This window comes from Dipodomys spectabilis, unplaced genomic scaffold (assembly GCF_019054845.1).
Source record: "Dipodomys spectabilis isolate Male_0828 unplaced genomic scaffold, ASM1905484v1 ptg000140l, whole genome shotgun sequence".
Classification (NCBI taxonomy): Eukaryota; Metazoa; Chordata; class Mammalia; order Rodentia; family Heteromyidae; genus Dipodomys; species Dipodomys spectabilis.
The window spans coordinates 27,497,770-27,524,427 of NW_024870817.1; the positions used below are offsets into that span (position 1 = coordinate 27,497,770).

Here is a 26,658-nt window from a genome sequence, read left to right on the forward strand (position 1 = left end):
CAACTTCATAGTTACTTTTCCCTCTCATCTTCCCTCATCCCATACGTAGGATCATGTTCTCTCAATATACATAAAAACTTTATGTACAGTTATATATACCTATGTCCGTGTCCATGAGTATGTATGTCTTTTAGGTGTTACTTTCACATATCACATATTGTAGTTTTCTTGTTTTTGTTTTTGGTGTGGGTCCTGGGGCTTGAACTCAGGACCTTATCTCTTGCTTGGCTTTTTTGCTCAAGGCTAGTATTGAGACATATCTCTAACTTTTGGCTTTTTGCCGGTTAATTACAAGTCTCCTAGATTTGTCTACCAGGGCTCATGCCTGTAATCCTAGCTCCTCAGAAGGCTGAGATCTAAGGATCACAGTTCAAAGACAGCCCAGGTAAGAAAGAGACTCTTATCTCCAATTAGCCACCAGAAAACCGGAAGTGGCGCTGAAGCTCAAGTGGTAGGGTACGGGCCTTGAGCTGAAGAGCTGAGGAACAGCACCCAGGCCCAGAGTTCAGGCCCTATGACTGACCAAAAAAAAAAAAATCAGACCCTGGGCAACAGGTACAGGATATAGTAGTAGGGAGGACATGCCTTTTTTTTTCTTTTTCTTTTTTGTCGGTCGTGGGGCCTGAACTCTGGGCCTAGGCACTGTCTCTCAGCTCTTCAGCTCAAGGCTAGCGCTCTACCACTTGAGCCATAGCACCACTTCTGGCTTTTTCTGCTTATGTGGTGCTGAGGAATAGAACTCAGGGCCTCATGCATGCAAGGCAAGCGCTCTACCACTGAGCCACCTTCACAGCCCCCCTACCACCTTTTTCTTTTTGTCAGTAGTAGGGCTTGTACTTGACCTGGGCGCTGTCCCTGAGCTCTTCAGCTCAAGGCTAGTGCTCTACTACTTGAACCACAGCACCACTTCCAGTTTTCTGGTGGTTTATGAGAGATGAGTCTCATGGACTTTCTTGCCCCAGCCGGCTTTAACCACGATCCTCAGATCTCAGCCTCCTGAGTGGCTAGGATTACAGGTGTAAGCCACCAGCACTGGGCTTGTTATTAGGCTTTTGTTGGATGTATTGCTGATAAAGGTCCTTCTAGTCTGTTGGCTTGTCTTTCTAGTTTAATAACTATGTCCTTTGCTGTGCCCTTGTGACTCTTCGAAAAGTTTCTGTCTATATCTATGAGGTTTAGTGTTTCTCCTTCTCCCTCCTGCAGTAATTTAAGTTTCAGGTCTGATGTTGAGGTAGTTGATCCACTTTGAGTTGATATTAGTGTGTAGTGACAGGGATCCACTTTTAGTTTTCTGCATGTTGATGTCCAGTTGTCCCAATAGCAATTATTGAAGAGGCTATATTTTTTTTCCATTGTATATCTTTGGCTCCTTATCAAGTATCAGATAATTGAAAGTATATAGTTTTAATTCTGGGTCTTTTAGTTTGTTCCATTGATCTTCAGGTGTATTTTATGCCAATACCAAGCTGTTTTTGTTATTATAGCTCTGTACAAGAGCTTGAGGTGTGGGATTGTGAAACTACCAGCATTGCTTTTTTTTTTTTTTTTGTCGGTCATGCGGCTTGAACTCTGGGCCTGGGCGCTATCCCTCAGCTCTTCAGCACTCTACCACTTGAACCACAGCTCCACTTCTGGTTTTGAGTGATTTATTGGAGATAAGTCTCATGGACTTTCCTGCCCGGGCTGGCTTTGAACAGCAATCCTCAGATCTCAGCCTCCTGAGTAGCTAGGATTACGGGTGTGAGCCACCAGCGCCCTGCTCAGCATTGCTTTTTTTGCTTATAATTGCTTTGGCTATTCGAGGTTTATTGTTCCATATGAATTTTTGTATTGTTTCTCTCTGTCAAGAATGTCATTGGGATTTTGATGGGGATTGCATTAGGTTTGTAGATCATTTTTGGCAGTCTGGCCATTTTCACAATATTAATTCTGCCTATCAATGAACATGGAAGGTGTTTCCACTTCCCGATTAAGGACATGTATTTTGGAATGCCAGTCTCCATAAGAAGAGAAATCTTTTGTAATCATCCTGCTTCTTAGGCATACTCTGCCTTTGCTGTCTTCCTGAAAGCTTTTGAAATTTGCTCAGAAGGGCACTTGCCTGTAATCCTAGCAACTCAGGAGGCTGAGATCTGACAATCACAGTTTGAAGCCAGCCTGGGCAGGAAAGTCTACAAGACTCTTCTCTCCAATTAATGACAGAAAAAGCCAGAAGTGGTACTGTGGCTCAAAGTGGTAGAGTGCTAGCTTTCAGCAAAAGGAGCTCAGGGACAGCTCCCAGGCCCAGAGTTTAAGCTCCAGCTGGGAGAGAGGAGAGAGAAGAGAGAGAGAGAGAGAGAGACAGAGACAAAGAGAGAGAGAGAGACAAAGAAAATAACCAGTGGGGCACCAGTGGCTCACACTTGGAATCCTAGCTACTCAGAAGGCTGAGACCTGATGATCACTGTTTGAAGCCAGCCTAGGCAGGAAAGTTCATCTCTGATCTCCAATAATCACCAAAAGTTGGAGATGGAACACAAAAGCTCACAGACAGTGTCCTGTCCCAGAGTTCAAGCCCCAGAAGGAAAAAAAAAATTAGCCAGAGCCGGGCACTGGTGACTTATGCCTGTAATCCTAGATACTCAGGAGGCTGAGAGCTGAGGATCATGGTTCAGAGCCAGCCTGGGCAGTAAAGTCCATGAGACTCTAATCTCCAGTAAACCCAGAAAAACTGGAAGTGGCGCTGTGGCTCAAGTAGTGGAGCACTAGCCTTGAGCTAAAGAGTTGAGGGACAGCCCCACGACCCACACCAACAAATTAGCCAAGTGCTAGTGGCTCATGTCTGTAATCCTGCCTACTGAAGAGGCTGAGATGTGAGGATCACAGTGAAGTCCATGACACTATGTCTCCAATTTGCTATCAAAAAGCTGGAAGCTGGGTGTGGCTCAAGCAGTAGAGCATCAGCCTGAGCCAAAAAGCTCAGGGTACAAGGTCCTGGGTTCGAGCCCAATACTACCACAAAAAATCAAAACCCAACCAAACAAATATGTATTGTACTGGACACTTCTCCCTTTGATCGGTGGTAGTGGTTGGAAAAAGGGTCTACCAACAGAGTCCTCAAGAGTTCAGTCTCACGAATGTTTTATCTTCGTAGCCCAGGCAGCCATCAGTGGAGGTTTTCAGAAGCTTGAGAAGTTAAATCTTTCACTCAATCACAAGGTCACAGAAGAAGGATACAGAACTTTCTTCCAGGCACTGGACAACCTGCCAGCTTTGCAAGAGTTGGACATCTCCAGGTATTTTACACACTGTATCAAAGTGCAGGCCACCACAGTGAAGGCACTGAGCCAGTGTGTGCTACGCCTGCCGAGTCTCACCACACTCAGCATGCAAAGTTGGCTCCTGGATACAGAGGACATCATACTTCTCAATATCATGAGAGAAAGACACCCTCAATCTAAACACTTCACTATTTTCTGGAAATGTATATTACCAATAGAGAAATAGCTCACACAGAACAAACAAGAGTGAATCTTAACCAGGATCTGCATGCACCTTTTTCCAAGCTATTGCTTTACCTGTATAAGATCTCTTCGGGATACTTGACCAAAATTGCCGAGTACAGCTTGCTTATGCACTACCAATGGGAGAAACAAATAAGGTCTAGGGAAAACTGCCTTTATTCCAGTGGCTTTGAAGAATTTACCATATATTACTATGGCTTTAACATTTTCTTAGGAATTCATTCTACTCAAAATCCATGGTGTGGATCTATGGGTTTTAAGAAGACCAAACAGGGTTTTCTTTCATTAAGAATTTTTGAGGGGGTGGGCGCTGGTGGCTCACGCCTGTAACCCTAGCTACTCAGGAGGCTGAGATCTGAGGATTGCGGTTCAAAGCCAGCCCAGGCAGGAGAGACCGTGAGACTATCTCCAATAAACCACCAGAAAACCGGAAGTGGCGCTGTAGCTCAAGTGGTAGAGGCTCGCCTTGAGCTGAAGAGCTGAGGGACAACGCCCAGGGCCCAGAGTTCAAGCCCCATGACCGACAAAAAAAAAAAAAGAATTTTTGAGGGGGACTGGGAAGGTGGCTCAGTGATAGAGTGCTTGCCTTGCATGCATGAGGCCCTGGGTTCGATTCCCCAGCACCACATAAACAAAAAGGAAAAAGGCCGGAAGTGGCGCTGTGGCTCAAGTGGTAGAGCACTAGCCTTGAGCTGAAGAGCTGAGGGACAGTGCCCAGACCCAGAGTTCAGTCCTCATGACCGGACCCAAAAAAAAAAAAGTATATTTGAATATACTAATTAGCTTGCTTGTAATAATCATTTATTGTTTTCACAATGTGTATCAGAATATCACACAGCGCCCTAATGTTGGCATACCTTAAACTTATATAATTTTTGTCAATTATACTTTGAATAAAAAAAAAATCATCAAAAAGCATATAAATGGAACTGGTAGATCATCATCCTTGAGAAAGTTGAGGGCAGTGTCCCGGACAAGTTGAAAGTCCGAGTGTCCCCCCGCCTGTACACACCAAAAGTATGGAACTCTACGTGGAAAAAAGCCTACAAATTTGGGCCGAGTTCAAGCCCTAGTACCACACAATCAGCCAATAAAGAGAAAGAAAAGACTGAGTTAATAACAGAAATTACGCAGTAAGGAATAAAGAGAACTTGGAACCAACTTTGGGCTACTCACCTGAGGCTAAGACATCCCAGACTTAATCTGTGGGAGAAGACACTGCTTCTGAATGTTTAATGCTCTCACAGGCTGTCTGTATGTCAGGATTGTTACACAAAATCTCCCACTAGACCTCCAGCTCTCAAAGTAAATGCTGAAAACCTTACAATGACTTTCATAGGGCCCCTATCTCCTCTCTCCTTCCTCTCACCAGCCCCCTGCTTCTACATCCCTGAATATCCTACACATTCTCTCGTGTAAGGACCTCTGTGCTTTCTTTCTTTTGTGTATGTGGGGAGGAGGGGGAAGAGGTGTGTGTGTCTTGGGGCTTGGATTTGGCCTGGGTACTGTCCTTGGGCTAATTTTTGCTGAAAGCTAGTGCTCTTCCACTTAAACCACAGCTCTGCTTCCAGCTTGATCGTTAATTGGAGATGAGTCTTATGGAGGGCTGGGTAAGTGGCTCAGTGGTAGAGTGCTTGCCTTGCATGCATGAGGCCCTGGGTTCCATTCCTCAGCACCACATAAGCAAAAAAAGCTGGAAGTGATGCTGTGACTCCAGTGGTAGAGTGCTAGCATTGAGCTGAAAAGCTGAGGGACAGCACCCAGGCCCAGAGTTCAGGCCCCACAACAGACAAGAAAAAAAAAGTATGGACTTTCCTGCCTGGGTTGACTTTGAACTGTGATCCTCAGATCTTAGCCTACTAAGTAGCTAGGATTACAGGTGTGAGCCATTGGCACCCCGTTTCCTTTATTTCCTTTACTGAGAGTTTTTCCCTTGCTATGACTTGGAAATGGCTCATGTGTTAAGGTGTGTTGGTGTTTATCTGCAGATCTAGGGGCCAGCACTCTACCATAACTCTACCCACCAGCATCCCAGATTAGTAACACTTAACCATTTACCCCTTCTTCTATAGTTAAATGGCAACTGGCTTAGACAGTGTACATGAGGACATAAGAAATCAGGGGCAGGGGCTGGGAAGGTGGCTCAGTGGTAGAGCACTTGCCTTGCATGCCAGAGGCCCTGGGTTCGATTCCTCAGCACCACATAAGCAAAATGAAAAAAGCCAGAAGTGGCGCTGTGGCTCAAATGGTAGAGCGCTAGCCTTGAGCTGAAGAGCTGAGGGACAGCACCCAGGCCCAGAGTTCAGGCTCCACAACTGGACCCCCCCCCAAAAAAAAAAAGTGGTCAGGGGCAGGGGAAGAACACAAAAGGTACAGAGTAGAATGACACAACTCTTGAGCAATATAACACAGGCTGGATATGAGGACACAAGCCTATAATTCTAGCAGGATATCAAATTTAAGGTCAGACTACATAGTAAATACTCCAAAGAAACAGAACATTCCCTTGGTTGCTGACTGGCCAGTCTAGTTCTTAAAACACCTAACTTCCCAAGCCTCTATTTCCTAAGCTTGGACTGTCAGGAAGAATGCCTTACAATTTTTTTTTTTTTGTCAGTCGTGGGGCTTGAACTCCGGGCCTGGGCACTGTCCCTCAGCTCTTCAGCTCAAGGCGAGGGCTCTACCACTTGAGCTACAGCGCCACTTCCGGTTTTCTGGTGGTTTATTGGAGATAGGAGTCTCATAGTCTCTCCTGCCCGGGCTGGCTTTGAACCACGATCCTCAGATCTCAGCCTCCTGAGTAGCTAGGATTACAGGCGTGAGCCACCAGCGCCCGGCTTACAATTATTTTTTTAACTGATCCTGGGGTTTGAACTCAGCTGTTCCTTAGGTACTTTTTTTTTTTTTTTTTTTGGTCGGTCATGGGGCTTGAACTCTGGGCCTGGGCGCTGTCCCTCAGCTCTTCAGGTCAAGGCGAGCGCTCTACCACATGAGCTACAGCGCCACTTCCGGTTTTCTGGTGGTTTATTGGAGATAGGAGTCTCACGGTCTCTCCTGCCCAGGCTGGCTTTGAACCGCGATCCTCAGATCTCAGCCTCCTGAGTAGCTAGGATTACAGGCGTGAGCCACCAGCGCCTGGCTCCTTAGGTACTTTTACTCAAGGCTAGCACTCTACCACTTGAGCCATAGTTCTACTTATAGATTCTTCTGTTATTAAAGATAAAAAAAATCTCTCATTGGGCTTCTAGCCCAGGCTGGCTTCGAACTATGATCTTCAGATCTCAGCCTCTTGAGTAGCTAGGATTATATGCATGAGCCAATGGCACCCAGCAATTAATCCATTCTATCTTTGCAATAGTACTCTTGACCCAAGTAGGACTGAGTTGTCTTTTTTTTTTTTTCTTCAGAGCTGAGGACCAAACTCAGGGCCTTGCGCTCTTCTGCTGAGCTAAACGCCGAGCCCCATGAGTTGTCTTTTCTTATTTTGTTTAAACAGATTCAACTTCATATACTCAAGGTTTCAAAAATTTTTATTTTATTTTGAAAGGCGTTAATAAAAAGCTTAACATATTTACTAAGTTGCAATTATACAAAGTGCTGAATCACAAATTTAACAGACCAACTCATGTCCTGAACATAACCTTTGAGTTTCTTTCAAGCACTCACATTTCCATTGTTTAGTTACTCTCACTGACTGCCCCAAGAACACCACTGGTCCTAACATGGACACTCTGGAACAGGGGAAGATGCTGATGCTGATACCCGCCGCCTCCTGTCCATGAAGATAACCAGGAGACTTCTGTTCATGTTTCCATGGAATATCACCACCATTCTCCTTGGAAGAGAACAAAATGTGAGGGTAAAAGGAAAAAAGTCTAGGTACAGTTCCAAAATATAATCACTATGAGTGTGTGGGTGTGTGCACGCGCTACTCCTGGGCTTTTCTGCTCAAGGACAGTGCTCTACTACTTTAGACACAATTCCATTTCCAGCTTTTCTTGTAGTTAATTGGAGATGTCTCATGGACTTTCCTGCCAGAGCTGGCTTTCAACCAGGATCCTCACCTCTCAGCCTCCTGAGTAGCTAGGATTACAGACACAAGTGATCAGAGCCTGGCTGTCCTACCAGAATTTAAACACTACAAAAGCCAAATACTGTAGCTCATGCCTATAAACCTTGCTGTAATTTAAAATCCAGTACATAGGAAGTGGCGTTGTAGCTCAAGTGGTAGAGCGCTTGCCTTGAGCTGAAGAGCTGAGGGAGAGCACCCAGGCCCAGAGTTCAAGCCCCACGACTGACAAAAAAAAAAAAAAAAAAATATATATATATATATATATATATATATATATATTTAAAATCCAGTACATATTCAAATTACTGTAATCAATCTCCCCTTGAGAGGATTTTTTTGGTTGGTTGTGGGGCTTTCACTCTGGACCTGGGCACTGTCCCTTAGCTCTTCAGCTCAAGGCTAGCGCTCTACCACTTGAGCCACAATGCCACTTCCGGCTTTACCACTTGAGCCACAATGCCACTTCCGGCTTTTTCTGTTTATGTGGTACTGAGGAATCGAACCCAGGACCTCATGCATGCTAGGCAAGCACTCTACTGAGCTACCTTCCTAGCATGACCTTATTTTTTTTTTGCCAGTCCTGGGTCTTATCTCAGAGCCTTGGCACTGTCCCTGAGCTATGATGCTCAAAGGCTGGTCCTCTACCACTTGAGCCGCATTACCACTTCTAGCCTTTTCTGAGAGTAGATTATTGGAGGTAAGTATCTCATGGATCTTCCTGTCCCAGCTAGCTTTGAACTGCCATCCTCAGATCTCAACCTCCTGAGTAGCTAGGATTACAGAAGTGAGCCACCAGTGACTGGCATTTGCCCAAGCCTTTACAGATTTTTTGTTTTCAAATGAAAATCCAATCAAGAATCTCACATGGGCTGGGTGCTGGTGGCTCATGCCTATAATTCTAGCTACTCAGGAGGCTGAGATCTGAGGATCACGGTTCAAAGCCAGCCTGGGCAGGAAAGTCCAAGAGACTCTTATCTCTAATTAACTACCAGAAAACTGGAAGTGGTGCTGTGGCTCAAAGTTACAGAGTGAGCTACTAGCACCTGACTTCTGCACAATTTTTAAATTAACTTTTCAATATTTCATTTTTTTTTGCCAGTCTTGGGGACTGAACTCTGGGCCTGGGCACTGTCCCTCAGCTCTCCAGCTCAAGGCTAGTATTCTACCACTTGAACCACAGCACCACTTCCGGGTATTTTTTTTGTTTATATGGTGCTGAGGAATCGAACTCAGGGCCTCATGCATGCAAGGCAAGCACTCTACCACTGAGCCACCTTCCCAGCCCTCAATATTTCAATTTTTTTATGTCCTTTCAATTTTTTTATGTCCAAAAAATTTGTTTCCCATGAACTTTAAACTTTATACAAAAGATTCACTTTTATGATAGCAGACTTACAATTGAAATGTGAGCTCCTCCCTTCTTTTTGATTTTGTCTGAAACCCTATAAAGACAACAAAGTAAGTTTTAAGAATAATGGAAAAAAAAAGAATAATGTACATAAAGGTCAGATAAGTTGATGTTAGGTGAAATGAACCCCAAGATAAGTACTCAAATGTTTTTTCTTTCATGTGATTGTTTCTAACATAAGATGATTTCTTTGTTGCTTTGTATGTCCCTCCCCCACGGTATAACCCCTGCTCACTGTATTTGATGTTGGTATAATTTGTGGAGGGGAAGGGAAAAAACAAATAGTTTAAATAGGGATACAGGTGGATCCATTGCAACAATGAGATGTACAAGTCTTTATGTTGAAAAACAAACTTTACAACTTTGGCTGGGGGAAGGAGAAGGGGAGAGGGTGGGAAAGGATAGGAAGGGGAAACAAAGGAGGAGGCAACAATGCTTGATAAGAAATGTACTCATTGGGGGACTGGGGGTTTAGCCCAGCAGAAGGGCGCCTGCTCGGCGCGCGCAAGGCCCTGGGTTCGGTCCTCAGCCCTGGGGAAAAAAAAAAAAAAGAAATGTACTCATTGGGGCTGGGAAGGCGGCTCAGTGGTAGAGCGCTTGCCTTGCATGCATGATTCCTCAGCACCACATAAGCAGAAAAAAAAGCCGGAAGTGGCATTGTGGCTCAAGTGGTAGAGCGCTAGTCTTGAGCTGAAGAGCTGAGGGACAGAGCCCAGGCCCAGAGTTCAGGCCCACGACCGGATCCAAAAAAAAAAAAAGAAATGTACTCATTATCTTGCCCATGTAATTGTAACCACTCTGTACAGTATTTTCACAATTAGAAAAAGATTAAAAATTGCCTACATTAAAAAAAGAATAGTGTACATATTTTATGCAGGTAACAATAAACATTTTAAGCTGGGCATGGATGTAGTGATGTATGCCCACAATCCTAGCATTTGGAAGGCTAAGGCAAGAGGATAGGGTTTGAGGCTAGCTTGACTTATTAAGACCTTGTCTTAGGAAAACAGAGGCCTGGGGACAAGATGACAGAGTAAAGGCTTTCTCTATCTGATTCTGCATAGGAGTGATGGTAACAAGCTAGGAATTAGTGGCTCAAGCCTATAATCCTACCTACTCAAGAGGCTGAGTTTTAGGATGAGGATTTGAAGCCAGCCCAGGCAGAAAAATCTGAGACACTTATCTCCAATTAATCACCAAAAAAAGGAGATGTGAACTTGTGGCTCAAGTGGTTTTTTTAATCAACAAAAAATCTATATAATCGGGCTGGGAAGTTGGCTTAGTGGTAGAGCGCTTGCCTTGCATGCCTGAGGCCCTGGGTTCAATTCCTTAGCACCACATGAGCAAAAAGAAAAAAGCCTGCAGTGGCACTATGGTTCAAGTGGCAGAGCACTAGCCTTGAGCTGAAGAGCTGAGGGACAGCGCCCAGGCCCAGAGTTCAGGCCCCATGACCGGACCCAAAAAAATAAAATAAAAAAAATTTGGTATAATCAAAATAATTCAATATATTTTTTATTGTTGCTAATTTGTTTTTGAAGCAGGGCTTCACTACAGGTTGGCCTTGAACTTGCTACAAAGCTCAGGCTGGCTTGAAACGTGTGATCCTTCACCTCGTTAGAGGTAGTTTAACAGGTACTATTCATGATAACAGGTACTATTAATGAATTGCAATTGTACTTAACAGGGACAATGCAGGAGTACTTTTATATAATTTTTAACTTTAAGGTAATTTTCAGAAAGTAGAGGTGTAACTCAATCAGCAGAGCATCAACAATGAGCCAAAATCCAATCAAGAGCACAAAGTACTGAGTTCTACCCCAAATACCAGCCCCTCCACCCCAGAAATAGTCATAAGGCAATTTGCAGCTGTTAGTATTAACAAATAACATTTTAATCACAAAATAGGTCACAATGGAATTCAGATATGACTTGGCAATATAGTGCATACCTAATACGTGTGATGCCCTGGGTTGGCCCCCAGTTCACAAATCACTTAACTTCAAAGGAATGGATGGCCACTTAACCACAAACAAAACCCCAGTTGAGTTCTTACCATGTAATAGCCAGTGTGGTAGCCACTCATGTACCATGAGATTAACATACTTCCCAGAGCATCAGTGTCATCAAGAGAATCTGGACATATGGGAGGTGGGGGGGGAATTATCTGGAAAATGCAAAGAGATGTACCTTAAATGAAATAAACAAAAAATACCACATCTGGAGATTGATTTTTACACATAGTATTCCGGATATTAATTAATAACAGCTTAAGACCTGAGTTCAATGACCATGAGAGCAAAACAAATTTAAAACAAATCGGAAGAAAGCCCACCAATGACAAAAGACCAACAAAACTAATTAAATATAACTGGGATCAAAAGAGATGACATAAAATAGTAAACATTTTGATTGGATTGGCATATTTTGTGTCCCATTTAAAGCTATCAGTACAAGATCAAGCATAAATTGTGTGTGTGTGTAAATGCACCAAGGTGTGTGCGTGTGCGTGTGTGTGTATGCGTGTGCCATAGAGCTTGAACTCTGGGCCTGGGCGCTGTCCCTGAGCTCTTCAGCTCAATGCAAGCACTCTATCCACTTGAGCCACAGTAACACTGCCAGTTCTGGTGGCTAACTGAAGGTAAGAGTCTCACGGACTTTCCTGCCTGCCTGGCTGGCTTTGAACAGGGATTCTCAGATCTCAGCCTCCTGAGTGGCTAGGATTACAGGCATGAACCACCAGCACCCAGCATACTTTTGTTTTTTTGGAAAACATACAAATACACCACCTATACAGACTGCCAAGGGCCAGTGTACCCAAAGGTCTCAGATACAACATCTGCCCTCCCCTCTCTCAAACACTAAATTTGCCAAAAACGATCCTTATACTATTGTTAATACTACCTAAATATATCTATGTACCTAAAATATCTACCATGAGAAACCTAGTTTAAGCTGGGTGCTTGTGGCTCCTGCTTGTAATTCTAGCTACTCAGAAGGCTGAGATTTGAGGATCATGGTTCAAAGCCAGCCCTAGCAAAAAAGTCCTTATGAGACTCTTCTCTCCAATGAACTACTCAAAAAAGGTGGACGTGGTGCTGTTGCTCAGGTGGTAGAGTGCTAGCCTTGAGTATGAGTACAAAGAGGCTCAAGAGAGTGCCCAGGCCATGAGTTCAAGCCCCAGGACCAGCAAAAGAAACAAAAGAAACCCAGTTTACATGATCAAATCTAACATCCAAGTATCCCAGGAGGGTAAAAGATTCATCCCTTACATACACTACAGTTAATTTGCTTTCTTCTTTTTTGTTCTTGTTGGTTGTGGGGCTTGAACACTGTCCCTCAGCACTTCAGCTCAAAGCTAGGGCTCTACCACTTGAGCCACAGCACCACTTCCAACTTTTTCTGTTTATGTGGTGCTGAAGAATTGAACCCAGGGCCTCATGCATGCAAGGCAAGCATTCTACCACTGAGCCACCTTCCCAGACCTTAATATGCTCTCTGACAGAGACCACCTCCCCACAAAACATGATACTAACATCTGTCAGGAAAGCAGCAGCTAGTATATTACTCCAAGGTGGGCTATAAGAGCCCTGTACCTCAATAAATAAACGTATATTCAAAACAAAAAAAATTAAGTTCAGTTTTAACTTTGACATATTAGTCTAGCCTTGAGGATGTTGTCTAAGATGACACTGCCAAATCCCTTGCATCCTAATTCATAAACCAAATATGACAGCAAAATTTAACTTTTTGAAAAACTCACTGGTGGTCCAGAAGGAAATGGAGGCATCCAGCATGACAGGAAGTGGGGTGGTGGAGGTGGTGGTGGTGGGCCATTGAATTTTAGACCTGGCTGCAAAGAATATTTCGAAGGAAAATTTACTTACTAGCTTCAATGAAAGATAGGAAAAGGATTCAAAACCAAGAGTTAGAATAATTACTCAGGATGATATTATACATAACAAAAAAATTAGCCGAGCACCAGTGGCTCACGCCTGTAATCCTAGCTACTCAGGAGGCTGAGATCTGAGGATTGTGGTTCAAAGCCAGCCCCGGCAGAAAAGTAGGAAAGCCCATGAGACTTAATCTCCAATTAACCACTAGAAAACCAGAAATGGTGCTGTGGCTCAAATGGTACAGCACTCTCGCCTGGAGCAGAAGAGCTCAAGGACAGCGCCCAGGCCCAGAGTTCAAGCTGAGAGAGAGAGAGAGAGACAGGGAGGGAGGGGGAGAGGGAGAGAGAGAGAGAGACAGACAGACAGACAGACAGAGGGGGGAGAGAGAGGGAGAGAGGGGAGGGAGAGAGGGGGAGAAGGAGAGAGGGAGGGAGGAAGGGAGAGAGGAGGGGAAGGAGGGGCTGGGAAGGTGGCTCAGTGGTAGAGCGCTTGCCTTGCATGCCTGAGGCCCTGGGTTCGATTCCTCAGCACCACATAAGCAAAAAGAAAAAAGCAGGAAGTGGCGCTGTGGCTCAAGTGGTAGAGCGCTAGCCTTGAGCTGAAGAGCTGAGGGACAGCGCCCAGGCCCAGAGTTCAGGCCCCATGACCAGACCCCCCCCCCCAAAAAAAGAGATAGAGACAGAGAGAAAGAGAGAGAGGGACACACACACACACACACTCAATGGGGGACTGGGAATGTGGCTCAGTGGTAGAGTGCTTACCTAGCATGTATGAAGCCCCGAGTCTGATTCCTTAGTACCAATAAACAGAAAAAGCCAGCAGTGACGCTGTGGCTCAAGTGGTAGAGTGCTAGCCTTGAGCAAAAGAAGCTCAGGGATAGTGCCCAGGCCCAGAGTTCAAGCCCCAGGACTGGCAAAATAAATAAATAAATAAATAAAATTAAATGGAACATCGTGTTACAAAACTGCAAGTCCAAAAGATTAGTCAAAAGACAACCTCCAGATTTTTTTTTTCTTTTTGTGAGTCGTAAGACTTCAACTTGGGGCCTGGGCACTGTCCCTGAAATTTTCTGAAGGCTAGCATTCTACCACTTTGAGCCACTGTTTCATTTCCAGTTTTCTGGTGGTTAACTGGAGATAAAGAATCTCATGGACTGCCCTGCTCCAGCTGGTTTCGAACCATGACCCTTAGATCTTAACTACCTGAGTAGCTAGGATTACAGGTGTCAGCCACCAGCACTTTTTTGGCACAACATTATCCTTTCCTTTCAAATAATTCACATGTTGATTTATAGTATCTACACAAGGTTCATGGGAAAGCTACAAATCACTTTAGGGAAGGGTGAAATATGGCAGGATTTATTATTTCTTAGCAACCTTTTCCAAACCAGGAAGTTTACCTTTCCTGGTCCCAATCCTGATCCTGGCATTGGGGGTGGTGGAGGGGGAAAAGAGTTCCATGGAGCAGCTTTTGACTTATTGTTATTTAGTTTACTTCCAGGAGACCTGGAGCTTTCACTTTCATCTGTTGAAACTTGACTGTCATGTTCATTCTTTAAAAAGAAAAAAAAATATAAATTTTTGTTATAAAGGTATCATGGGCTAGGACATTACTTAGCAGCACAGCACCTGCCTAGCTCAGTGAGATCCCAAATTCAAACTCTTAGGATTTTAATAATATAAAAGGGTCATTAAGAAAATTTAACGTTAGGTTTACAGCTCAGTGGTGCACTTGCCTAACATTTGTAAGGCCCAGGGTTTGGTCCCTAGCATTGAACAGAAGGGGACTAGGAGGGAGGGAGGAAAGGAGAGTACATACTAGAGTGCAAAGAAGAAATTCATTTAGCTACCAAACTACATCTTGTTCTACTTTCTCATCTAATCTTTGCTTCCAGAAATTTTGAAGTGTTTTCTATTCTTACCTCCTGAGCATCCTGTTCTGTATTATTTGCTACTTCAGAGGTTGGGGAAAGTAAATCAGATAGGCTTTGTTCCTCTCTATTTCCATATCCAGTGTATACCACCACACAGGTTCCTCTCTTTAAATCAACTGAAGCAATGGTAGCTGGGTAAATGCAGCCATCTTCTGACCAAATAGCAGAACATTTGTCACCAACCTTCCACTGCAAAAGAAATCAAAGATACATACATAAACACATCATTTCTGGGGCTGGGAAGGTGGCTTCGTGGCAGAGTGCTTGCTTAGCATTCATGAAACCCTGGGTGCTGTAGCTCAAGTGGTAGAGCACTAGCCTTAAGCGCAGAGAGGCTCAAGGACAGTGCCAAGGTCCTAAGTTCACTCACGCTCCAGCACCAGCAAAAAACAAAAAAAAAACCCACATCATGTATTTTGAAGAGAGCAAACTAGTCGTATTAGGATAGGAGGTAGGGTGAAATGGACAATCTCCATTTCACCAGTTAGTACAGAGAATAATACAGTGAAAAAGCCTTAGAAGCCAGCTCTTCAAGAACAGAGATTAGCTTTGAGTCTTCTCCATGTGCTGAATGGCATTCATGAAGAATAAGAAGGAAAGTTGTATCAAATACCTAATACTTGACTTCACACCAAAAAAGTGCTCTTCAGGGCTGGGAATGTGGCTTATTGGTAGAGTGCTTGCCTAGCATACATAAAGCCCTGGGTTCAATTCCTTAGTAACATATACACAGAAAAAGCCAGAAGTGGCACTGAGACTCAAGTGATGAGCACTGGCCTTAAGCTGAAGAGCTGAGGGACAGCGCCCAGAGTTCAAGCTCCACAACTAACCAAAAAAAAAAAAAATAGTCTCATGGATTTTCATGCCCAGGCTAGCTTTGAACCACAATCCTTAGATCTAGTAGCTAGGATTCACAGGTATGAGCAACCAGAGCCTGGCTTATTTTTTTTAAAATATCTTTTTATTGGGCTGGGAAGTTGGCTCAGTGGTAGAGCGCTTGCCTTGCATGCCTGAGACCCTGGGTTCGATTCCTCAGCACCACATAAGCAAAAAGAAAAAAGCCGGAAGTGGTGCTGTGGCTCAAGTGGTAGAGCGCTAGCCTTGAGCTGAAGAGCTGAGGGACAGCGCCCAGGCCCAGAGTTTAGGCCCCACGACCGGACCCAAAAAACAAAACAAAAAAATAAATAAAAAATATCTTTTTATTATCTTTAGGTGGTTGTACATAAGAGTTGACATTCAACAAAGCAGTTTATGAATACAATACATCTTAATCAGTCACCCTCCCAATATTCTCCCCTCCCCTCCCACCCACCCACCCTGTCTACTCTTTTTAACTAGCAATGACTCTATCCAGAATTGTTAGTTCTCTGGAATAAAAATTTTAAAGAAAAGAAGAGAATATAATAAAAAAAAAATCAAGGAAGTGGCACCGTGGCTCAAGTGGTAGAGCGCTCACCTTGAGCTGAAGAGCACAAGGACAGCGCCCAATCCCAGAGTTCAAGCCCTACAACCGACCAAAAAAAAAAAAAAAAAAAATCAAGCAGCCAAGCACTGGTGGCTCACCCCTGTTATCCTAGCTACTCAGGAGGCTGAGATCTAAGGATCCCCGTTCAAAGCCAGCCTGAGGAAGGAAAGTCTGTGAGACTTTTATCTCTAATAAAACATTCAGAAAACCAGAAGTGGTGCTAAGGCTCAAGTGGTAGAGTGCTAGTTCTAAGCTGAAGAGCTGAGGGACAGTGCTCAGGCCCAGAGTTCAAGGCCTATGACTAACAACAAAAACAAAAAATGGGGCTGGGAAGATGGCTCAGTGGTAGAGTGCTTTGCCTTGCATGCATGAGGCCCTGGGTTCGATTCCTTAACACCACATAAGCAGAAAAAAAGAAAAGCTGGAAGTGGCGCTATGGCTGAAGTAGGAGTGCTAGCCTTGAGCTGAAGAGCTGAGGGACAGCGCCCAGGCCCAGAGTTCAGGCCCCACGACTGGACCCCCTCCCCTCCCTCCCCCCCCCCCCAAAAAAAAAAATGTAGCTAAGCTGGTACCGGTGCTCATGCCTATAATCCTAGCTACTCAAAGAGACTGAGATCTGAGGATCGTGGTTTAAAGCCAACCCAGGCAAGGAAAGTCTGTGAGACTCTTATCTCCCTTCAATTAACCACTGGAAAACCAGAAATGGCATCATGGCTCAAGTGGTAGAGTGCTTGCCTTGATCTGAAGAGCTCAGGGACATCATTCAGGCCCAGAGTTGAAGCCCCACAACTGACCAAAAAAAAAAAAATTAGCTAGACTACATACTTGTAATTCTAGTACTTGGGAGAGCTGAGGCAGAAAGACCCTAAGTTTGGGACCAGCTTGGCTATGTAGCAATTTGGAGGCCCCCACAGCTATATAACAAGACCCTTCTAAAAAAAAAAAGACGATGCAATGCCAGACATAGTGGTGCATAGTTACTCAAGTGGCTGAGTGAGGCTGAAGGATTCAATCTGATGCCAGCCTGGGCAACTTGGTGATATGCTCTCCCCAAAAGAAAAGACAGTGATGAAGCTTAGTGGTAGAGCAATCCAATAGCATGTATGAGCTATGGATTAAATTTCCAGTACTGCAAAAAGAAAAAAGAGGACCCTCTGAAGTTAAACCTCAATGTTTTAAAAAAGACTGGGCAACATCCAGGCTTTGAAGATTAAGGCCCATGAAATCATTTGGCACACAACAGAACAGACACGTTTCTTTTTGTGTGTGTGCCTTAAACTAAGGGGCTCTTGCTCACACTAGGCTTTTTCCATTCAAAGTTGGTGCTCTACCATTTGAGTCGTAACTCCAATTCTGGCTTTTTGTTGGTCAATTGGACAAGAGTCTCATGAACTTTTCTGCCCAGGCTATCTTTGAATTGTGATCCTCAGATCTCAGCCTCTTGAATAGCCAGTGCTACAGCCAGTAGCCACCAGTGCCTGGCTCACATATGCTTCTTGGCTACGAACAGTTCAACTCTCTATATTTATCACTTTTTATGGCCTGTAATAGTGTTATAAAAGATTTTGACCCTATTTTAAAGGTTTAACCTCTAGGAAGTAGAGATATGGATGTTGGTAAAGCTTGGAAATAAGTAAAATGTATTTCTTGCCAAGAATTGGTGGCTCATGCATGTAATCCTAACTACTCAGGAGGCTGAGATCTGAAGACTGAGGTTCAAAGTCAGCCTGAGCAAAATCTGTGAAAATCTATCAGACTCTTTTTTTTTTTTTGAGGGGGAGGCTAATTGTGGGGCCTGAACTCTGGGCCTGGACACTGTCCCTCAGCTCTTCAGCTCAAGGCTAGTACTCTACCACTTGAACCAGTGCCACTTCTGGCTTTTCTGCTTTATATGGTGCTGAGAGCCTCATGCATGCAAGGCAAGCACTCTACCACTGAGCTACCTTCCCAGCCCTCTATGAGACTCTTATCTCCAGTTAGCCACCATAAAATCAGAAGTGGAGCAGTGGCTCAAAATGGTAGAGCACTAGCCTTGAGCAAGAGTTCACAGACAGTGCCCAGGCCCTGAATTCAAGCCCCAAGACTGACAAAATATAAAATTCTGTATCTTGTGGCATATATCTGTAGTCTAATCACTTGAGAGGCTGAAGTTTGCGATCAATAGGGCTATTTAGTTTTGGGCTAGCTTAGGCTATAAACAACAATATCCTATCTGTAAATAAATTAAAAAAATAATAACCTGTTTCAAGGGAGTTGTGTTATTCTTCCTTTGACTTTTATTCTTCTTAATGGGTTTTCTTCTTGGGGTGCTTTTTGGCTTATCTGGAGTTTCACAAATGTCACCATTCTTTAAAGCATGCTATAAAAACATGAAGAGAAACACACATTATGTAGAAATGCATTAAAAAAAAAAGTAACGTTATTTACTACTACAAGTTAACCTCAAGGCCCCACTTGACTAGCACTTGAGCCACAGCCCACTTTAGGCTTTTGTTGGTTAACTGGAGATTAAGTCTTAGACTTTTCCCTCCCAGGCTGGCTTTGAACCATAATCCTCTCATCTCAGCTTCCTGGGTGAGTAGGATTACTAGTATGGGCCACCAGCGCTTGGTACTATGACTTTTTGTTGTTATTCTTGTTAGTTATGGAACTTGAACTCTGGATCTGGGTGCTATCCCTGAGCTCTTCAGCTCAAGGTAAGTGCTTTACCACTTGAGCCACAGCACCACTTCCGGGTTCCTGGTGGTTAATTGGAGATGGAAAGTCTCATGGACTTTCCTGCCCCAGCTGGCTTTGAACTGCAATCCTCAGATCTCGGCCTCCTGAGTAGTAGGATTACAGGCATGAGCCACAAGACCTGGCCCGTGATTATTTTTTGGGGGAGGGATGGGAGGATATTGTTTTATGCTCAAGCTAGGGCCTAGGAGAATCTCATTCCTCTTCTACTTGTGCTTCCCTGTGTTACTGGGTAATAACCACATGCACCACTGGACCCAGCCATTTGTATACTTCCCCTGTATTTGGGATATCAGATGGTAGCCATTGTGCCCAGTGATTGGTTGAGGTAAGGTTTCGTGAATATTTTGGCCCAGGCCAGTCACCCCCCAATCTGTTTCTCTCCCAAGTAGCTAGGATTATAGGTTTAAGGTGCTGTGCTTGCCCGGATTGACAGAAACCAAGACCCTACTTTACATTTTGCATCAAAATAGGATGACAGATGTGTGTCACTATGTCCAATCATTCATTGCAATAGGATCTGAGAATCTTTTTTTGCCTAGGTTGGTCTCAAGCCATGATTCCTCCATCTCTGCCTCCCAAATAGTTTGGACCACAGATGTGGAGATAATGTGCCCAACTACCTCTTCCTTCTTGATATTGTGGAAGTGTAGATGCACAGCAACATAATGCCCTAATGCTTTTGTTACTTCTTTGACCAAGTCTTACAGTTAGCATTCTAAAAGAGTTGATCATCTTGACCTGCTAAAGGCCTTCTATTATTATTTCTTCAATTAAAACCTCTACAAAAACATTTCCAAAGCTATATTCCAGCTCTGAAATTTCTCCTCAGTTGATTCAACATTTCCAAATCAGCATTCCTAATTCACATCTGAACTCAGGGCCTCACACTGGCTATGCAAGTGTTCCACCCATCATTTGAGCAATGTCCCCAATATTTTTGCTTTTAGTCTTTTTTCAGATAGGGTCTCTTGTTTCTGCCTAGACTAGCCTTGGACTATGATCTTCCAGTCTCCCTCTTCCAGGTAGGTGGGATTTTATGGCATTCTACCTGACCTCTTAATTCACATTTTTACCCTCAAATTCAAGACAATTAAAATTAAACCATTAAACCTGAAAACCAGTTCTTTCCCACCTTAACTCAGATTTCATCTCTTCTAGGTATCTCTAATCTTATCCACAGAAAGCTTTACTATAATTTTTGTTTTAGTGATGTTATCTATGTTTTAAGGAAACATCTAGATAACTCTTCCTTAGTTGACTTCTAGGTTCAGTATATAATGGATGCAGATGAAAAAATCTGGAATTTGGCTGCAAAAATTACAGAGGTGGGATCATTACCTCACACTACAACAATGACCATAAGAAGGAAAGGGAAGGCTGGGAAGGTGGCTCAGTGGTAGAGCGCTTGCCTTGCATACCTGAGGCCCTGGGTTCGATTCCTCAGCACCACATAAGCAAAAAGAATAAAAGCCGGAAGTGGCGCTATGGCTCAAGTAGTAGAGCGCTAGCCTTGAGCTGAAGAGCTGAGGGACAGCGCCCAGGCCCAGAGTTCAGGCCCTATGACCGGACCCAAAGAAAAAAAAATCTTTTTTAAAAAAAAAAAGAGAAGGAAAGGGATTCCGCATTGCGATACCTTGCATGAGTGTACGCTTAACCTGGATGACTGATTGCTTATGGTGTTCGATAATAATACAAATCTCAGATAGTGGGGAAAGTGCAGAAACATCTTTTCTGGGCCACATAAGTTCTTGTAAAAGCTGTGAATAACCTCACCATCAAAATGCTTAATTTAACACCCACCTCATGGTATTTGGAAAAATGAAATAAATTAACTGGGTTAGGGTGGTAGGATAGTGGTTGAGCCATTTCCCTGGCATGTGCTAGGGGTCAAAATTACAAAATTAAGCCAGGTGCCGGTGGCTGAGGCCTGAATTGTAGCTATGCAGGAGGCTGAGATCTGAGGATTGTGGTTCAAATCCAGTGCAGGCAGAAAAGTCCACATGAGACTCATCTCCAATAAACCACTCAAAACCTGGAAGTGGTTCTATGGCTCAATTGGTAGAGCACTAGCCTTGAGCACCAAGAGGCTCAGGAACAGCATACAGGGCCTAAGTTCAAGCCCCACCACTCACAAAAAACCCTACATAATATACAGAAATGCTAAGAACAATACAAGCATATTGTCAATACTGTACAAGCACCAACTCCTGTACTTCTATTTCTATTCACCCCTATCATTAGTTCCTAAAACCCTCTTAAATGTCTAAAATTCAGACTTCTTTCGTAATAATCTAAGGAAGTTTTCTATAGTTTATACATAGCAAAGTACTAAAAGGAATAAATGTTTAAAAAATTTATAAACCTGGTGCCAGTGGCTCACGCCTGTAATCCTAGCTACTCAGGAGGCTGAGATCTGAGGATCACAGTTCAAAGACAGCCAGGGCAGGAAAGTCAGGAAAGTCTATGAAACTCTCATCTCCAATAAACCACCAGGAAACTAGAAGTGATGCTGTAGCTCAAGTGGTAGAGTGCTAGCCATGAGCTGAAGAGCTGAGGCACAGAACCCACGACCAGAGTTCAAGCCCCACAACTGACCAAAAAATGAATAAAAATAAATCAATTGCCTCTGCAAAAGAGTTGACATATGAACTACAAACTTCTAAAAGATATCTAATTAACCAATAATATCCAAACTTCAAAATGAAAACTAAGTTATGTAAACTTTAATGCTATAGTTATGCTTTTTTTTCCAAAAAGAGTAATGTGAGGAAATAAAGAATACTGATTGACTATTTCATACCTTAAAGGAAGCCACAGCTTTATCATACGCTTTTATCAATGCTGTATCATCCCAGATGTCAGAATCATCACTCTGGGAAGGGAAAAGAATAAAAACAATTTATGTTCTGATAGATTTCACCAAAAGTGTCTACTTGGCGTTGAGGGTATGATTCAAGCAGCAGAGCACAAGTACAAGGTTCTGAATTCAAACCCAAAAAGGTAAGATAAAAATTTGAATACTGGGGCTAGGAAGGTGGCTCAGTGGTAGAGCGCTTGCCTTGCATGCATGAGGCCCTGGGTTCGATTCCTCAGCACCACATAAGAAAAAAGAAAAAAGCCGGAAGTGGCGCTGTGGCTCAAGTGGTAGAGTGCTAGCCTTGAGCTGAAGAGCTGAGGCACAGCGCCCAGGCCAGAGTTCAGGCCCCATGACCAGACCAAAAATCAAAACAACAAAAAAAAAATTTGAATATATCTTTTTTTTTCTTTTGCATGTATATAATATGCATAGTTTTCATAAATATTGAGTGAAACTTTGAGGCTGTCAAGGAATATATGTAGTGTACATTGAAGTTTGTTTTGGTTTTTTTTGTCAGTCCTGGGGATTGAATTCAATGCCTGAGCATTGTCCCTGAGCATCTTTTTTTTTTTTTGGGTCCGGTCTTGGGGCCTGAACTCTGGGCCTGGGCGCTGTCCCTCAGCTCTTCAGCTCAAGGCTAGCACTCTACCACTTGAGCCATAGCGCTACTTCCGGCTTTTTTCTTTTTGCTTATGTGGTGCTAAGGAATTGAACCCAGGGCCTCAGGCATGCAAGGCAAGCGCTCTACCACTGAGCCACCTTCCCAGCCCGTCCCTGAGCATCTTTTGGTCAAGTATAGCACTCTACCATTTTATCCATAGTGCCACTTCTGGCTTTTTTTTGGGTATGTGGTACTGAGGAATCAAACCCAGGGCTTCATGCATGATAGGCAAGTACCCTACCACTAAGCCACATTCCCAGCCCTACATTGAAGTTTTTTGTTTTTTGTTGGGTCATGAGGCTTAAACTCTGGGCCTGGGTGCTGTCCCTGAGGTCTTCAGCTCAAGATGAGTGCTCTACCACTTGAGCCACAGTTCTACTTCTGGTTTTCTGGTGGTTTACTGGAGATAAGAGTCTCACACACTTTCCTGCCCAGGCAGGCTCTTAACTGTGCTCCTCAGATCTCAGCCTCTTGAGTAGGTAATATTGTAGGCATGAGCATCAGCACCCAGCAAGATATATTTAAAGCCAGGTGCTGGTGGCTCACCCTGTAATCCTAACTACTCAGGAGGCTGAGATCTGAGGATTGCGGTTCAAAGCCAGCCCAGGCAGGAAAAAGCCCGTGAGATTCCTATCTCCAATAAACCTCCAGAAAACTGGAAGTGGTGCTGTGGCTCAAGTAGTAGAGCACTTGTCTTGAGCTCTAGAGCTCAAGAACAGTGCCCAAGCCCAGAGTTCAAGCCCCATGATCGAAAGGAAGAAGAAATAAAGAAAGAAAGAAAAAAAGAAAGAAAGAAAGAAAGAAAAGGAGGGAGTGAGGGAGGGAAGAAATGACAGGAACAGACAAAGAAACCTCCATTTTGCTCATGTGGTGACAGGGAGGCCGACTCCCCACCTGGGGACTCTGCTAGTTCTTCCTATTCTTTTTTTTTTTTCCAGGCAGAAAAGAGTTTATTGGGGTGAGAGCAACTGCCAGCCCCTATGCACAGAGACAGAGGGGAAGGATAAAGGAAAGAGCAAGTTCTTCCTATTCTTTCATGGCTTTTCTATCACCTTCAAATAAACATACTTTGTGCCTTAAAAAAAAAAGACAATGAAACCTGTTGAAATTGTTTTAGGAAAAGGGTTAAAAGAGAGAGGGAGGTGGTGAGCTTGAGTGGAATACATTGTACATACTTTGGGACAAATTCTCAATGTGCTGCTCTCCTTTCTACTTAAAACAGCCTTGAAATAACTTTGCCAGGAACTCTCTCTCACACTTTAAAATTCAGATTTTCACACTCACCACGTGATTCCCAAGACCAAGTTGATTTTTTTTTTAATGTGGATACGAGATATTGGGGTCGTTGCTCTATGGCCCAGTTCGGTCTAACTTCCCGGTTCTCTGGGCACAGCTTCCCAATTAGCTTGGAGTGATTACAAACCTGAGTTACCAAGCACAACTCAAGTCTTCCCTCTACTGAACCTGATCTATTTGAGGTCCTCTTTCTTCTCTGTATTAGTATATCTCAGTAAAAGAAACCTCATCTTTCCAAGTCTTCAAGACAACCTGACATTTATTCTCGTCTTTTCTGAGACATTTGAGAATCCATATGCAAGCTGGGGGGGAGATGGAACATTCCTGTAATCCTAGTTACTCAGAATGTTAAGATCCAGTGGGTCACAGTTAGAAGCCAGCCCGGGGCGGGTGGGGGAGGAGACACACATCTGTTCGACTCCATCTCCAAAATAACCAGGAAAAAGCCAGGCTGGAGGGCGTGGCTCGTGAGTACTGGGTTGAACGTGCAAGGCCGGGCAGCAAGAGGGCCGGGAATGGGGTTCTGGTCCTGGAGGAAGCATTCAAAAAGAAAAGCCCCCATCTGTACGCTCTCGAGTGCTGATTATAAAGAAGGCGCAGAATCCACCTTTTCAATCTAATGCCAACACCGGCAACCTACGCGAGGATCGCTTCACCGGACTCCTGGCCGGGCTTCCCGCTAGGCGGGCTCTCGACCTGCAGAGACGGGCGCGCACATCGAGCGCCGTGCACGGCGTCAGTTCGAGGCCATCGTGGCTCCCGAGTTCACCCCGAGGAGCCGAGGCCGCGGCTCCAGGGAGGCGGGAAACGCGCGGACATGTGGTCCGCAGCCTCCCAGAGAGCCAACCGCCAGCTGTCGCCGGCCGGAGGCGGCCGAAGTGCGCACGCGGCTCCCGGTCCCAGGCTGCTCCGACCCCGGTCTCACCTGGCCCGTGCCACGCCGGAACAGCACCGAATCTTCCTGCTCCGAGACGCCGCCGCCGCCGCCGCTGCTCATCGCCATGATGGGCCGCCAGCAGGACGCTCCGCACGGCGTCCGTCGCCGCGTCGCCGCCCAAGTGACGACTTCCGCGCCGGAAAGCTTCTGAGACCGGAAGAGTACGGTGGCCGGGAGGGCCTTAGGGACGCTTGCTTTCTGCAAATGGTTTCCGCTTCTTATGTTTGCTCCACGTGCTTGCTTTTCTTTCCTTCTTTAATCCTCATACTCTTTATTCCTCTTTGTTGTCCTTTATTAACATGATTCTATGACGGCTAGAACACTACGCGTCCTTAGAAGTAATTTAGAAAATAAAGGTAAACGCACTGCATTCACACACGGCTTTGTTAAAGGGCAACTCCTCCATAAGAGAGTTAAAAAAAAAAAAAAAAAGGTAAAGAATACTGTATGCGCCGGGCGCCCGTGGCTCACGCCTGTAATCCCAGCTACTCAGGAGTCTGAGATCTGAGGATGGAGGTTCAAAGCCAGCCCGGGCAGGAAAGTCCATGAGACTCTCAGCTCCGATAAACCACCAGGAAACTGGAAGTGGTGCTGTGGCTCAAATGGTGGAGTGCTAGCCTTGAGTTGAAGAGCTGAGGGACAGTGTCCAGGCCCAGAGTTCAAGCCCCATGACTGACAAAAAGAAAAAGAAAAAAAAATACAATATGCAGCCCAGAGATAAGCAGTAATAAAGTCATCATTCCCTTTTTTCCCCCCAGTCCTGAGACTTGAACTCAGGCACTGTCCCTAAGTTCCTTTGGCTAGCACACCACCACTTGAGCCATAGCCGGCTTTTTCTGTCCGTGTGGTACTGACGAATGGAACTCAGTACTTCGTGCATGATAGGCAAGCACTATACTACTAAGCCACATTCCCAGCCCCCCAAACCACCATTCTTTAAAATGCTTTGAAGGATTTGCCTCTTTTTACCACCTTATGAAATAGGGGCAGGTGGAGCTGTGAATTCCAGATGAACATACACACATGCTGAGGCACTAAGTATTTACACAGCAGAATTCAGGTCTTCAGCTTCCCAACTTCAGCATTACTTTTTTTGTTGGTTGTCAGTTGTGGGACTTGAACTCAGGGCCTGGGCGCTGTCCCTGAGCCTCTGTTCTCAAGGCTAGTGCTCTGTGGCTCTTGAGCCACAGTGCCACTTTTGCATTTTTCTGAGTGGTTTATTGGAGATAAGAGTGTCAGATTTAGCCACCAGTGGCTCACGCCTGTAATCCTAGCTACTCAGGAGGCTGAGATCTGAGGATCACAGTTCAAAGCCAGCCTGAGCAGGAAAGTCCGTGAAACTCTTATCTCCAATAAAGCACCAGAAAACCAGAAGTGGTGCTGTAGCTCAAGTGGTAGAGCGCTAGCCTTGAGCTGAAGAGCTGAGGGACAGAGCTCAGGCCCAGAGTTCAAGCCCCAGGACTGACCAAAAAAAAAAAGTGTCAGACTTTCTTGCCTGGGTTGGCTTTGAACTGTGACATTCAGATCTCAGCCTCCTTTGTAGCTAGGATTACAGATGTGAGCCACTGCTGCATGGCAGCATTACTTTTTAAAATATGTATTGTAGGGGCTGGGAAGATGGCTCAGTGGTAGAGCACTTGCCTTGCATGCCTGAGGCCCTGGGTTCGATTCCTCAGCACCACATAAGCAAAAAAAAATGAAAAAAGCCGGAAGTGGCGCTGTGGCTCAAGTGGTAGAGCACTAGCCTTGAGCTGAAGAGCTGAGGGACAGCGCCCAGGCCAGAGTTCAGGCCCCACAACCGGACCCAAAAAAAAATAAAATAAAATATGTATTGTAGTATTGTGGCTTGAAAGCTAGATAAATATGATAGCACTTGAGCCAAATTCCCAGTCCT

The 26,658-nt window shown here is 44.5% G+C and overlaps 2 protein-coding genes across 4 annotated transcripts in view; one reads left to right on the plus strand and one right to left on the minus strand.

The window, feature by feature from the left end:
* Positions 1 to 3,850, plus strand: part of LOC122117360 (NLR family apoptosis inhibitory protein) — a 51,715-nt gene extending 47,865 nt beyond the window's left edge. For both annotated transcript variants that reach the window (XM_042691104.1, XM_042691105.1), the window contains one exon: positions 3,134 to 3,850. In XM_042691104.1, the coding sequence (XP_042547038.1) occupies positions 3,134 to 3,486 (353 nt within the window). In that variant the 3' untranslated portion in view covers positions 3,487 to 3,850. The remainder of the gene's footprint in view (positions 1 to 3,133) is intronic.
* Positions 3,851 to 7,015: 3,165 nt separating this feature from the next.
* On the minus strand, positions 7,016 to 24,866 carry LOC122117362 (survival motor neuron protein). Of its 2 annotated transcripts, none has more exons than XM_042691109.1 (9): positions 24,753 to 24,866; positions 21,814 to 21,885; positions 18,514 to 18,633; positions 14,798 to 14,998; positions 14,276 to 14,428; positions 12,744 to 12,833; positions 11,037 to 11,147; positions 8,972 to 9,017; positions 7,016 to 7,335 (listed from the first exon to the last, which is right to left on the minus strand). In XM_042691109.1, coding segments are annotated over exons 1-9 (873 nt in total). In that variant the 5' UTR covers positions 24,831 to 24,866; the 3' UTR covers positions 7,016 to 7,333. The 2 variants fall into 2 exon arrangements, with proteins under 2 accessions (XP_042547043.1, XP_042547042.1); XM_042691108.1 differs by having other exon boundaries at positions 7,016 to 7,338.
* Between the last annotated feature and the right edge of the window lie 1,792 nt (positions 24,867 to 26,658).

Coding starts and splice junctions, on each gene's coding strand:
- LOC122117362 (XM_042691109.1), bottom strand. CDS start 24,830: ATGGCGATGAGCAGCGGCGGCGGCGGCGGCGTCTCGGAGCAGGAAGAT. Junction 21,886..24,752: donor TCCGGCGTGGCACGGGCCAG/GTGAGACCGGGG, acceptor TTCCCTTCCCAG/AGTGATGATTCTGACATCTG. Junction 11,148..12,743: donor CATTTCCTTCTGGACCACCA/GTGAGTTTTTCA, acceptor TGCATTTTCCAG/ATAATTCCCCCCCCACCTCC.